The sequence below is a fragment of the Schistosoma mansoni genome, chromosome 1 (assembly GCF_000237925.1).
Source record: "Schistosoma mansoni strain Puerto Rico chromosome 1, complete genome".
Classification (NCBI taxonomy): domain Eukaryota; kingdom Metazoa; phylum Platyhelminthes; class Trematoda; order Strigeidida; family Schistosomatidae; genus Schistosoma; species Schistosoma mansoni.
The window spans coordinates 32,946,778-32,962,386 of record NC_031495.1 but is presented as its reverse complement, the minus strand read 5'-3'; the positions used below and the strand labels follow the sequence as shown (position 1 = coordinate 32,962,386).

At 39.1% G+C, this 15,609-nt stretch overlaps 1 protein-coding gene across 3 annotated transcripts; it reads right to left on the bottom strand.

Annotated features, from left to right (window-relative positions):
* Nucleotides 1-3,719: 3,719 nt before the first annotated feature.
* Nucleotides 3,720-14,473, bottom strand: Smp_005230.1 (the record flags this gene model as incomplete). 3 transcript variants are annotated; one of them, XM_018794119.1, is made up of 7 exons in its annotated part: nt 3,720-4,302; nt 5,302-5,504; nt 6,795-6,855; nt 13,043-13,197; nt 13,303-13,505; nt 14,100-14,230; nt 14,264-14,359. In XM_018794119.1, the coding sequence occupies 7 exons, from the start codon at nt 14,357-14,359 to the stop codon at nt 4,198-4,200; spliced, it is 954 nt and encodes a 317-aa protein (XP_018648566.1). In that variant the 3' UTR covers nt 3,720-4,197. The 3 variants fall into 3 exon arrangements, with proteins under 3 accessions (XP_018648566.1, XP_018648565.1, XP_018648564.1); XM_018794121.1 differs by lacking the exon at nt 5,302-5,504; XM_018794122.1 differs by lacking the exon at nt 3,720-4,302 and having other exon boundaries at nt 5,068-5,504; nt 14,264-14,473.
* Nucleotides 14,474-15,609: the final 1,136 nt, after the last annotated feature.

Below are 15,609 nucleotides of genomic sequence, written 5' to 3'. Positions count from 1 at the left end.
ATGGTATTAGTAAGAGTTTATACTTATTTGTTGTTGATATTTGGCACTGAGACTGACTAGTTGCTGTTGTTTTATATGCATTATGATAGGTTTGTCACTATAAAGTATTTAGAATATGCACATTTTGTGTGGTGACTTTTTAGTTCCAGTAAGATTTTCTGACCCTTAGTTATAGAAACAGCTTTCTCAAATGAACGTTCAAGTCAAGGAAAGATCCACAAGCATACTTAAATATGGTTGTATTCGCTGTACTTACTGTAATAATTAGATTTTAACAAGGTTTAAAGAAAGATATTCACTTTTATTTGATGAATGCATTTAGGTATGAACAAAAAGTCACTCATATACACTGATTATTTAATTTGGTTTGCTCACTATAACTGCTTAAACCGATGTTAGCTACAAAAAGATTATTTATTCTTTGAAAAAAACAAACTTACATGTAGCAGCGAAGTGTCAGAAATTTCTTATTTTATCCATTGAAATATTACATATACTTGGGGGACACGGCGCGTCCACCTAGGGGAGTTGGAAAACCCCGATTCCAAACCAATGGTGAACATGGGCTCAAAGATCCTGAGGGAACAAATAGCGTATAAATCAATCGTTTGTCACCGGCTACCATGGGACTGCATCTCCTCACGATGCTCCACTGCCTTGTGGATCAGATCTTTAGGTCAAAGGCTCCAGGTGTGGCCACCTAATAAAACCACCTGCTTCAGTTTGGGCAGTCAGTCAGTATCACAGCCCTCATACAAATCGAATGAGATTTGTGTGGCGCATATATATCTGGTGACAACTTTGTACCAATATTTATGTGTTCAAATTAATAATAAATAAATATACTAATATTTCTATGATTTACCAATATTCACTGAGCCGGAATACCAAAATACCCACTTAAATGCCTTTCTGTTTGGTTTAAGCCACCTAATTGAACATTCAAGTCACCTGCAACGAGTACTATGTCTGAGCATTTAGCTTTTTAAAGTTCATAAGGCTTTCTGTAAAAGTCACCTTTCGCTTTATCCGGGCTGCAGTCAGTGGGAGCGTAGGCAGAAACGACGAAAGGGCAACGACGTGTGTCCCCATCCTTGCTTGATCTTACGGAGCCGTTTAGCCGAACAGCACATGGGCGACTGTTAACAGACATCCATTCTAATAGTGCTTTTTCTGCCCTCGTACTTAGTGCTATGCCTATACCTGCAAGTCCACGAGAACTAGCCATCGGGTTCCAGATACACGGAGGGTGTAACTCGTCGGCTCTCCGTTTTGGTGAGGTGAGGTCAAGTGAATGACCACACTAGGATCCTTTTTGCGTGTTTCAGAGACAGTATACGTCAATGATAGTTAAGAGTTTAAAGTCGAGATAGAAGGAATAATAGGAATCGAAGGAAATTAATTATGAATACAGTGGGCTTGAGCGTTGTTAGAGGTATGAGGGAGGTTATCACACTGTGTAAGGGTTCTTCAAGAAGTACCTGAGAAGGAAATTGGATTAGAGGTGGTCTTAGTGACATGAGAGAGTGACTGCAGTGCCCAAGGGACAACTACTTGGGGCCGGTTACACACGATCTTTTTGTGAGTAATTTTCTTGTAAGCTCCGTACTTGTTGGGACCTTACAGCCGGAGACGTATATCCGTGGGATAAGGAGAGGTGTACATTTTTAGGGTCGACCTTCTCTAACCCCACCCTTCCTTGTGAGAACTCAGTATAGCTGTTATGCCGGTTTTCTGAAGGAAACTCCTTACTACCGTCACACCACTGTACAGTCGGCAGTACAACTTCGCCTTCGGACCTTGGGTTTGCTGCTTTTAGTCTTCTCGCCCTTCAACCGATCTGTCTGGCATGATAGAACCTTGAGGAACGATTGTTCCAGCCAGTATAGCTCGATTGGTTCATCACGATAGACAAGCCCAACCACCACGTCAAGGTAGCAGCAACGGTTGAAATTGAAAAAAATGGTTAGAATTATTTTGAATGTAGCCCAACTTTGAGTATGAATAGTTTTTACTGTATATACAGATGTATACCTCATATGAGACTACCCAATGTCTATCATTTTGCTAGTCAAATAGAAGTCATAGTTATTGATTCTTGACTGTAGTTGCAGAAAACTACCTACTTACGATCCACGAGGTAACATAATATCAAACAGCTGAGTAATTTATCATAGCATTCTATATAATAAATCGGCTTTTATCAGTAAACAAATTGTCAGTCAAATTTGAAAGTACTTGTTATTCTTACAAAGGATAATGTAGTAACAATAAGTCAGTCAGATACCGCCAATAGAGCTCAAAACCACTGTATTCATAATCAATTTCCCTCTTCAATCCCTATTCCTTTATTAGAGACAACAATAATCTTCTTAGTCAATCTAAATAATTAACAATCGAAAATAAACTAAAATGTCAGTTACTTTCATAAGTGTTAATAACATATGCTTGTTTTTACACATATATTATCCAGAGTAATTAAAATTTCGTATCCACTAGCTACAGTTTGAAGTTTTTTTATGTGTAAATAGTGGTAACAGGACACCTATAATGACTAGCGAAATAGCATTCTTTGTACCTTTCATATCAATGTAACAATTAGGGTTCAGATATAAAAACAACTGTCAAATTCTAAGATAAATTCTAAATTTGTCTGCTCGTTAAGTGAAAGGAGTCATGATGTGTGGAGAATAAAGCATCAGTCCTCATATTTTTCGACTCTGTCCACATCCGTTAGCACAATTATATGAAAATTAGGTAGAAATCAAACACTACAGTCCTTACGCTGACTAAAATAACCAAATGACTAAGGTTCACTATTACCTTAGTCAATCTCAGTTCGCATTCCTTTCCAATCATTTTGATATCTATTTACAAACCTAAAACACAATTTAAATAACGCCCAACCAAAGCATGGTTTGGTGAAAACTTTTTATGAAGTTGGAATACAAGTGAGTTTCATCATACTGGTTATGGGAGATTCGCGTCTCAAAAAGGGTACAATTTTTAGCTTTTCCAAAGCCGTTTGTTTTGTCCTAGAAATAATGAGCTACTTATGAGTAGCTTAACTCCAAATCGGAAAAAGTATAAAGGGACTGGACGGATTTAATTTTCCTCTTAATACATTGAACAACTTCAGTTTCCTTCCTAATGGTTGTCTACAGGTACCAAGATTTTGGATTTAGGTCATGAACACGTTCCATACACCGATAATTTACTAGTTCTATGAAACCAGCCCCCATATGTTTCAACCAAAAAGATGGTAAAGTAGAGGACAAATGAAGGGTACTACGTAGCGATATAAAGCTAGTTGAAGTTGTGTTACGCATGACTAGTAACTGTCAACAGTGATGCATTATTTATTACAGCATGGGTGTATTTCATGAAAATGATAACGGTATATGGGATGAGTCAAATCACTGACTGGCTGTCTGAAGAAGCGAAGGTTAATTAGAGTCTATGAAATTCTTTAGTTGTAGATCATAGATGACAGTTTTAGGAGTGATTCATCAATCACAAAGAACGGGAATAATACATAAAAGTGTGAGGTGGAAGCCAACAATTACATATGATCTCGGGAGTAACTGAAGCTTACATAAGATTGACTAAACTTGCATTTACTTACGAATAGTTTTTAATAATCGAGAAAATAACACTAAATCCAGATTTCGTTAACCAATGAGTAAATCAGTCATATTTTTGAACATTAGAAATAAATATATGTAAAGAAACAATATATTTCTTATACATCACAAAATATATTAATGACAAGCATGCGCACAAAAGAGATCGGCTAAAAATGAACCTGGCAAATAAACTATTTTGATTCATATACAAATGAACGATTAAAAAGTATGAAACATGAAAATAAACGGATAGCTCAAGAGAATAAAATATAAACGAAATTGTTTGTAAGATAAAGATAAAATAAGCGCTAGAATAGGCACTTGTAAAATGTACGATCTCCAACAAATTTTATTGACACACTTGATTAATCAAGTGTTTTTGAAAGTTTAAGTGTTGATTAACAAGAACATATGAATTAACCGTGTTTGTGCAATAGAGGTAATAACGTATGATAACTCATAAAAACTATGAACCAAGAAAAAGTATGTTAGACTTTTAGGAGAAAAAGATCCTTAAGATATTTAACAGACAGTCGGTTGTCGGATTAATTCACTGACAGATTTTACATTGTTATAGTTCATCATGATTAGTTAGGATTTCCCCAAAATTGGTTGCCTGGCTACCAACAAATAAGTCATAACGAATTAATATTTCGCTTTTGCTGAGTTTCCCATCCTAAAAAATATTAACAGAAATTTAAAAAAAACACGCAGTACATATTTGACGAAATAAAAGTTTGCGTAAAATTCGTTTCTACCGAGAACAAATTAGATCGATGTGCATCCCATAAACAAAATGATAGATGGTAGCCATTGTAAATGACGGGGATGGCTATAATTGTACGAGTTACCTTACACTAAAATTATAACAGTATTAGTTGTTGACATTAGTATAAAGAACGCTTTTCCAAAAAGGATAACACGCTACTTATCACATCATATTCAAGCGAAAATACTTTTCTAGTTCCACCCAACCACCGACCGCCCCGACGTGCAATGTTTTATGGCGTAGGAGTAGGTTGGAAGAAAGCTAGGAGCGGCCAGACCAAAACGTGGCACAAATCCATGAAGTCACTGACAATTGGACTGAGCCATGTTGGTAGGTGTAGACTACCTGGTTGGGATCCGCGAAATGATAGCAACCGATGGTTAGACACCTTGAATGACATGGTTTAAAATCGTTTGCAATGGCGAAGGCGTTCTCCCAAATTCTAATCTTCTGAATTCTTCATGTCTCTATCTTTTTCTCCTTCCAAATTTATTTCACTGGATTATACTCCTTCAATAACATCTTCAAACCCTAATCTTCCCGATTACTGCTTATACTTTTATTACTTCTACCACTATGGGATTTGAATCGACAACTGCATCTCTGTGTTAATGTGGTATGGCAACTCGAACTGATGTGCGTACGTACGAAGTTCTACGCTGTGACTGACTGACTGACTTCTCTAGTTCCGGAAGTTTTCATAATTCAATATTAAACTAATTCATTTGGTTGGAAAATACAAGGTTACGATTAGTACGGAAAACAATTAAGAGCCGCCTTACTTTTTAGGTCTCTCGATATAAATAGCAACAGAAACCTACAGTGGCGAACTGACAAGTATTATTAGGACACTGGTCATATCTGAGATCATATTTACGAAAACATAATGATCAACATAAGCTCTACCTGATCTGCATCTGATTCTGAGAATAAATGGGTTACTTCTGCTTGGACATGATTATAATCTTCAGGTACGATCCATTTGCCAACCTCATCCAGATCCAGTTTTCCATCTCCATTAATATCGCGTCGTTTGGCAAATTCCTCTCTTTCAGTCTTCACCCATTCAGGCTCCGTTTCATTAGGTGAATTTGGAGACCACAGATCTTCTACAAGACAAATCCCCAACAAACATCGAATAACGATATTTAGAGTACCAATAAAAATACCGGTGATGAAGCGTAAAACTCCGCTAACTCTTCAATGTAATTTACTAGCAGCTAGATGGCTGAAAATAAATACTGCTTGAAGGCCAAAGTCCTCAAGTATTTAATCAGTGTGAGAGAATTAATTTTATTCGACATTAAAGTTCAACTTCAATATTCTTATTTTACGACCAACTGCATAATTTTTAGCCTTATGTTACTAAAAACTCTTCTGAGATTAGACATATATTAATGTCAATTGCAATAATTGCGGAAACAATGTACTGTACTGTTATGTGCTCAACTAGTTTCAGTACCTTTCGCGAAAATTCGCAGACCCAACGAGCATTTTAGTTGACCACCCACTCATATAAAACTTCAGTATTAAAGATGATTAACAATAGGAATACCTAAGCATTCGCCTACTATTATTAACGAATAACCTTTTAGTGGTAAAGCCCGTGATAATCTTGACTGATCACAATATTAGTCTGCCAATTGGTCAAAATGCATATTAAAATATTTAAGAATCAGGAAATAAAGAGTGGATAATATATAAGAACTTGCGTCTAAATTCGATCGAATAGTTTCACAGTATTTGGGTGCTGAGTCGAATTTGTGTCAGAGTATTCGATTGCTGGTTTTGTTAGCGACCTTACCCAGTTGTACCACAAATTATACGAAGAAACGGAGACTCCATAAACCAGTAATACATATAAACCTGATTACCTTTAGCTTTTTTACACCTAATTCCACTACTATTAGGAGCGGACAAAGTCAGTTGAAAGCAATGTAGAAACTAACAAATACATACATCGGTCCACGTTGCCACGGCAAATTAAGCATAGAGAATGTGATTCAAGAGCTAGTTTGCGGAATGAAAAATATAAAATAATTTTGGAACTTAGAGCTTAAGTAGAGACAAAAATGAATGCATGTGCATCACTGTGGCTGATTCTAACCCAAGTCACATACTCTTCAGTTATTAGCTACGATAGTGCGGACCAGAACTACATAATCAGCACCCACTTATAAAGACCATGTTCATTTAGAATACCTAGCAAATGACCTAACCATATAAATCAATGGACATCTACAACCTCATTAACTGGTTTATTCTGCCTACATAAAAATTTACGCTCCTAGTAGTTTAGCCATAAATACTGTTTAAAAACAACAATTTAATTTAAGTCTTGACGACATAATATTTCCGATATAAAAATCTAAGAAAATACATCAACAGTGGAGACTTACTGATATATTCATCAAGATCAACGAAGCTATCATTATTTTTGTCAACTTCTTCCATTGTTTCCTGGATTTGTAAAAGCAAATAAAATAGTTGAACCAAAAAGTGTCTAAAAACTTGATGTAACTTGAGGTAATTATTTAAATTACTGATGAAACTGAAGTTGTTGTGTTTACATTTGTAACGATAAACTTTATATCTATTTGTGTTAAACAATAAGAAGTATTCAGACATGTGTAATTCAGATCAGATAAATGGGTATATTCGACTGGAAATCACTCTAACTTGTGAGTCTTAAAAGCAATGATTAGTTTGTGACTCAGTGCTGAGGGACTTCTCATTGAATTACGAAAAAATGTCCCACGCATTTGCAACAAGTTATTAAATAATCATCTCAACTAGTAACGCTTACAAAATCACATGGATATGTTTAACCTAGCATCACCTATAGCTCTTCTAGGGTTACTGCCAGTCGCCAGCATGGATAAAGGAGAAGGGTTGGGCATGGGGTTAGCAAGTCCAACCTGTGGAAAACAACTTTGCTATAAAAAATGCTAACCAGAATAACGTCTCACAAGCAGGGAGTAGCACTGATACTGTCCAAAGAAGCATGTAAAACACTTATAGGATGGGAATCGCATGGATCTAGAATAATCAAACCTTTGAAAACAAAGGAAGGGATCACAATGAATGTTGTTCAGTGCTATGTACTCACCAATGTTAGCAATTAGGACGGTTAAGATCAGTTTTATGAGAGGCTGCAGTCGATCATAGAAAAATGCTCAGGAAAGGACCTGACCATCCTGATGGGAGACCTAAACGCCAAAGTCGGAGTGGGCAACGAGTATGAAGATATCATGGGATGAAATGAACTGACTGGAAGAAAGGAAGGAGAATTGTGAAAGATTTGAAGATTCATGTGCATTCAAGAAAATGGTTGCAGGTAGCACAATATTCCCACAAAAACACATACACAAAGTTACATAGGTCACACTGTCAGTCAGTCAGTCACAACGTAGAACTTCGTACGTACGTACATCAGTTCGAGTTGCCATACCACATTAGCACAGAGATGTAGTTGTCGATTAAAATCCCATAGTGGTAGAAGTAGTAGGAGTATAATCAGAAATCCAAAAGATTAGGGTTTGAAGAAATTATTGAAGGAGTATAGTACAGTGAAATAAATTTGGAAAGAGAAAAAGATAAAGACATGAGGAATTCAGAAGATTAGAATTTGGTAGAACACAAAGAGTGGATGCACCTTCGCCATTGCAAGCGATTTTGAGCCATGTCATTCAAGGTCTCTAACCATCGGTTGTTATCATCTCGCGAATCCCAACCAGGTAGTCTACACCTACCAACATGGCCCAGTCCACTTGTCAGTGACTTCATAGATTTGTGCCACGTTTTGGTCTGGCCACCCCTAGCTTTCTTCCAACCTACTCCTACACCATGAAACATTGCACGTCGGGGCAGTCGGTGGTCGGGCATACGTAACACATGTCCCAGCCATCTCAACTGATGAAGTTTCACTACTTCATCAATCGATTTGCCATCCCTACCTAGTACTCGTCCCCTAACAACTGCATTACTTACCCGGTGGTCCCAGGATATACGAGCAATGCTTCGAAGACACCTATGATCGAATACTAGTAGCCTACGAATATCCTCTACTCTTATTGGCCATGTTTCACTGCCATAAAGTAGGACGGAGCGAACTGCTGCACAGTAAACCCGTCCTTTGGTTGCTAGACGGATATCTCGCCTACGCCATAAATGACGCAAGTTGGCGAAAGCTAGACGAGCCTTCTGTATCCGTGCTGAGATTTCGTCACATACCAGACCACAAGGGCTGATGAGACTCCCAAGATAAGTGAAGTGGTCTACACGCTCAACTACTTCACTCCCTATCATTAGTTCAGGTGTCGCTGCAACCCAATCCTGAAGTAACATTTTGCACTTCGAGGGAGAGAATCGCATTCCGAACATGCCTGCATAGTTGCTTATAGTGGTCAGAAGACTCTGCATGTTGTCAGCGTCTTCACCAAATAAAACTATGTCGTCGGCGTATTCTAAGTCAACAAGTGAGCCTACCGGCAAAAGTTCAACTCCTGGAGGTTTAGATGATGAAAGTGCTATCTCTAAAAGTATGTCAATGACAAAGTTAAACAAGAATGGGGAGAGTGGACAGCCCTGACGAACGCCACTTGAGGTAATCAGTTCTGATGACAGTTCGCCATAGGCTCTAACTCGACCAGTTGTGTTCGAGTAGAGAGCCTTTATGAGGTTAATGTACTTCTTTGGTACTCCTTTCACTGACAAACACTGCCATAGAACCTCACGATCAACTGAGTCAAATGCCGCCTTAAGGTCAAGAAATACTACTATTGTGGGACGTCTGAATGTATGTCTATGTTCTAGGACCTGACGTAGGGTGAATATCTGGTCTATACAACCACGTCCAGGTCGAAAACCAGCCTGGTTTTCTCTAGTCTGCTCTTCACGAGCTTTGGTTAGGCGACCTAGTATTATTGAAGCTAATATTTTAGACACTATATTAGTCAAACTGATTCCTCTGTGATTGTCACAGGAGGACTTTTGTCCTTTCTTATAGACTGGCACAATCAGTGATTGGGACCAGTCAGATGGAATTACGTCCAGTTCCCAGATTCTACCTAAGACCTCAGTCAATCTCACTGCTAGTACTGGACCACCATCCTTAAAAATCTCAGGGGTCAACCTGTCAGGGCCTGCTGCTCTCCCTCGCTTCAGATTTCCTATAGCTTTTTCAACCTCGCAGAGGGTTGGAGGACTTACATCAATTTGCCATTCAGGACGACTGGGGATCGTGGGTAATTGAAGTGTGGCTGAAGGCCAGTTGAACTGATCCCTAAAGTGTTCTGCCCATCGATCCAATCTCCTGGATTGAGAATGAATGATATGCCCATCTTTATCTGAGATGGTTTCACTGATATTCGGGTTCCTAATACCGGTTTCTTTAACGAGTCTGAATAGCTGCCTACTGTTACCTATTGCCGCTGCCTTTTCCATCTCTCTTGCTTTCGCTACCCACCACTGTTCACGATCATTACGTAGGCTTCTTATAAGCCTGCGCTTAAGTTGACTCCGCTCTTCGTTATGTTCAGAGCCAGGTGGGATGAGTTTACGAGCATCTATCAGTGCGGTAGATGCTGCCGAGATCCATTGTTTCTCCCTAACGTTATGGTTTACCTTACAAGCGGATATCACTGCTGTTTCCACAGCTTTTCGGATGTCATTCCACGCTGCTTCGGGGTGGACACAACTAACATGGCTGCCTAACTGTTTTTCTAGTTGTTCCTGAAATATATTCTTAGCTTGCCTATCATTAAGTAGAACCCTTAGAGGCTTCCCTGCAGTGTCTTTCCTACGACCAGTAAGACGCAGACAGATACGTGCTCGCACTAGAGCATGATCTGAATCTAAACATGTGCCCCAGAATGAGCTACAGTCTTCTATCGAGCCCCTCCATCGGTGGCTGATAGCGATGTGATCTAATTGGGTCCAACGTTGGGACGAATTCGGGGGTCGCCATGTCAAAAGATGTTTTTCCTTATGCTTAAAGTTAGTATTTGCAAGAAATAGGCGGTTATCTGAGCATAGCTGCAACAGACGGTCGCCATTATCTGTTCTTTTCGCCATGACACCATAAGATCCACCCAGGTGTCTTTCCCTTTCACTTAGTTTACCTACTTGAGCATTAAAGTCACCTGCTACTATTACTACATCAGAACGCCTAGCTTTTCGGAGAAGGTCAGAAAGTTTCCTGTAAAACTCATCTTTTATATCGTCTGAGCTGCAGTCAGTGGGAGAGTAGGCAGAGACGACGAAGAGGCAACGACGAGTTTCCCTATCTTTCCGGGTCCTTACTGAACCGTTTACTCGGACAGCGCATAGACGACTGTCTACTGGGATCCAGTCTAAAAGAGCTAGTTCTGCCCTAGGACTTAATGCTATACCTACTCCAGTGAGGCCACGGGAAGCAGCATCAGGGCTTCCAGATACACGAAGCGTGTATCGAGATGAATCTTTATTTTGATTAGGTGCGGTCAAATGAATGACACTACTCGGATCTTGTATGCGCGTTTCGGAGACGCAGCATACATCGATGGTGTAAGATTCTAGAGTCATAGCTAAGGAAGCCTGTTGTCCTATTTGGCACAATGTTCGGACATTAAAAGTTCCTACATGTAGTTTAGAGCGTGGTTTCAGGAGACCAGGAATAACGTTCTGTGTACTCGAATCGTTTGCCCTAGCGGTGCGAGGTGATAAAAGGACGTGGGAAGGGTTAGTCGTGGAGATAACAGAGTTATTAGGAGGTGTAGAAAGGATTTGAAAGTGACCAACTTGGTCTCGTGTGCAGTTAAGGGTATGAGGGCTAGTATCACTTCCCGGCTGCCCACACCGTGGAAGGGTATTTCTCGAGGGACCTGAAAAAGAAGTTGGATTAGTGTTGGTCTTAACGACCTGGGGGTCACACTGTACAGAATCAGATCAATCATATTTGCATCACTAAAAAATTCAGAAGGTCAATGGAAGACGGAAGAACCAGGAGAAGAGCTGACATAGCTTTAAATCACTACCACCTGGTGATGGCCAAGATAGAACCGAAGCTAAAAAAAAACACACTGAACAACTGGAGAAACAGAATTAAGAAAGTTCAGAACAGCGTTTCCTCGAGATGCTGACAAACCCAACGAATTCAAGATAACCCTTAACAACAGGTTACAAGCCTTACAAGACCTACTGAAAGAAGATAGAACTATTATGGAGAACTGATAGGAGATTACAGAAGCACTAACTACAACGTGTCAGGAGGTTCTGGGCAGCATCAAGCATCATCATGAAGGATGGATCCTGATCGAAACCGTGGCCAGAATTTAAGAAAGGAAGAACAAGATTATAGCAGTTGACAACAGCCGAACAGGAGCAAAGGAAATCACTCCACAAACCAAATACACAGAAGCAACAAGCGAGTGGAGAGAAGCACTATCGCCGACAAGCAGAAATACGAAGATCTAGCAATGACAATGTGAAAACCTGCAAGAGAAGGAATTATCAAACAACTATATGACACAAGGCAGAAACTAGCACGGAAGTATTGTAAAATATAGCAAACAGTAAGGACAAGGAAGGCGAGCTAATCGCTAAGATTCAAAAACAGTGGGACAGATAGGTAGAACACTTCGAAGAACTCCTAAATAGATCACCTCCATTGAATCCACCGGGCATCGAGGCTGCACACAGACCTTCCTATAGCTGGCATCCCACCAACGATCGAAGGAATCAAAATGGTCATCAGACAAATCAAGAATGGGAAAGCAGCAAGACCTAACAATATACCAGCTGAAGCACTGAAGTCAGACATTGAACACGGAGAAAACCAACCCAATCACGCTTAATGGAGAAACTCCGGAAGGTGTGAGAACCTTCAAGTATCTTGACACCGTCATCGATGAACGTGGAGGATCTGATGCAGATGTAAAGGCGAGGATTGGCAGAGCAAGGACAGCATTCCTACAATAGAAGAACATATAAAACTCAAAACAACCGTATGCAAGCCAATATCAAAGTCACAATCTTCAATACGAACGTCAAGACAGTTCTACTGTACGGAGCTGAAACTTCGAGAAATACTACAACCATCATCAAAAAGAATAGGTATTTCTAAACAATTGTCTACACAAGATACTCAATGTCCGTTGACTGGATACCATCAGCAAAAAGCTACTGTGACAGAGAATAAACTAGCTTCCAGTTGAAGAGGAAATTAGGAAAAGACGTTGGAGATGGATATGACATACATAAGGGAAATAATCAAACTGTAACACCAAGCAAGCGCTAACTTGGAACCGTGAAGAGAAACGGAAGAGAGGAAGACTAAGGAACACGTTGCGTTAGAAATAGGAAGCAGATATCAAAAGAGTGAATAACGACTGAAAAGCACTATTCAGGACTGTGTTTAATAGAGAATCTATGTTGGGAGGTCTGTACTTCTCCACGAGGTATAACAGGCTTAAGCACGTAGGGTTAACATGGGGTTGTTGGACTAATAAACAATAATTATAAATTATTCTAAATCTACAGAGCATACACTGCTCCACATAACACGAATGTTATGGAATTATCCACCAGTGAATAAAGGGCGTTTTTGAGTCAGTATATGATTCCGGAGTAAATTCAAGTTGTTTCTATCGTTTGTCACAGAACTAACTTTTATAACGACATCTCGCATTTTTGGTTCATGCTCTGGATGAAGGAATGCCAAGTATTCTAGTTTTGATAACTTCCCATCTCCATCTGCATCGGCAACTATCCATCGCCTCTTGTCTTTTTCAGAATAGGCTTTCTTCGTTTCATCATCTTCATCTGAAAATACAATTAAAATTTTGTTATGAGATAGAAAAGAGTCTTGACAGAATGCATGGTAGACATGAACCCATAGTGTATCAAGTAAATGAGGAGTCAACGTACCCTCTAAATCTCCATCTTCACCAAACAGCTCGTCAATGTGTTTCTCCCAAGACAACTTGTCTCCGTCTTGCAATTCAAAATCTTTCCAAGCGCGATCAACATCATCAAGGAGCATTTTCTTGGATACTTTGTTAATCCACGCAGTCATTTCTTCGGAAGTAATTTGACCATCATTATTTAAGTCAATTTTGTCCACAATCTCACTAAAAAATAATATTCAAAAATTTAAAACCGTTGAACATTGTTAGCTGTCAGAAATTCTGGTGCTTTATGCAAAGTTTTTTTTTCTTTGAAGACTGAGAACGGACTGTTCATTGTACCTAAGCTTAATGGAATATTCTTAAATGCCTAACCAGAAAATGTGCCCAGCCATATGGTTGTTGGGGTTGCTATGAGGCGTAAGTTAGAAACGGTTTTCATCTAACAACTGGAACGACTTAGCCAGTAAACCTACATAATAATGTCTGCACACAAAACGTGGAACTTGTACATCGGAGGCGAACTCTGGTATAAAACCAAATCTCATATCACCTGCTAATATATATTGATAATATTACTCGATGAAAATCAGTAAAGTCCCAGCTATATAAAAAATTGTTTATAGCTTTGGTTCAATCCACTGAAAACGGGACATCTCATTGATCAAACGTCTTGAGTTTATGAATATAACCCCGAACAAGTCAATGTAACTGACCGGCAAAAATTTCAATTAAAAACATTAAAGCTGGTTTTAACAACAAAATAAGCAAGTTTACGTAAAACACCCTTATGTAGGATATAGGAAAAACGTTTAATACCCTAGTTTCCGTTTGCTTTCTTCTGGTGTTAGATCATCGAATCTCTTGGCCTCGTCTCTCCCCAAAAATGCATCATGATCATATGCTGCACTATGTTCACCTTCAAAGACATGTGGTGAATTACTTAGGTCCTACGAAAATATTTCTGGTTATAAGTAATATACCTTATCGGTTGTTCGCGGTTTAAATTTTGATTCGACCAACTCATAACTGAACAGTGTGCACAGTGCTACAATGTAGAACAGACCCAACCGCATCATACTGCACGTTGCAAATGTATATAGCACAACAATCACGAACACAAAATCCGTGCGATCCTCGGAAAATTATTTATACCCGGAGTTAACGTCCAATAACCTATTGACCCGTTTTGAACATGAAATCACGCCTTTCAATGTTCAATAAAATTACGATATCCTTTCGTGCCGAATTAAGATAGTAGGTAAAGTGAAGTGACAGCTCAAAATTAATTCCCTGGCGATTGTTGAACTCTTGCACCCAGTGTCTATTCACTAAACAAGTATAAAAATGCCGGATATTTCACAAAAAATTGTCTAGTGACAGAAAGATGAACGACCAATGAAACGACACTGAACTCTTGACAAATCATCTCTTTATTGGGTCACTGAATATCGAACAGATCATCTATCCCCATCAATGTCAAGGACAACCAACGCCCATTAATTAATCGTACTCCATGGACTGGATCATGTGGTAGTAGCCTCGCTATCTCCTCTGTACTCATCCTTACCAGTATATTTCCGTAATAACGTCCTTTGTGTTATACGGTTCCAAAGCAGACAGAGTACCTTGATACGACGGAGGGATAATCCACATTAGGTGCTGACTGAAAGGCGCGACTTCGAAGTTAGTTGTTAGTCACACCATTCCCATTTAACTCAGTAGGTCCCCAATCATTTGACATAAATCATCTACGTTAGTGAGATACTCACCATTAGTTCACGGATATGTATCTTGTTCCCATAGAACCTACTTAGAATTTCTGTCTATCGTTTTTTTGTCTTTCGGCCAACCCTGATATTCTTTTAGAATCTAAATTACTGACCTTTATTGTTCTAGAAAAGAGTCACAATATTTAATGTCTTAGCACAACGAACCAATACTCCGATAGGGTTGTTTTTATTCTTAGATCTGAAGACCATCTGCTTTAATCTGTAAAATTTCTCGATCTGGTTAAAGAAGAGTTACATATTATTCAGAGCTCGAAGCCACGTTCCGCATCCAGTGTATAATTATTTAGTGGATTAGGTTGTAGCGACAAACAATTTTCCAAGCCAATACCCCAACAGATATTCAAGATTCCACCATGTCCTTCTGAGTTATGACCCGATCAACTGAAGATGCACTTTCGGGCATCCTTGTCGTTTCATCAACCTATGGTGTGGACTCTAAGCTAGCCAAATTAACTCGCTCAGGTTCATTTATTTACGCTCTCGGACAAAACGGTTATTGACTCCAAACGGTATTGATTAATAAATCAGCAACCTAC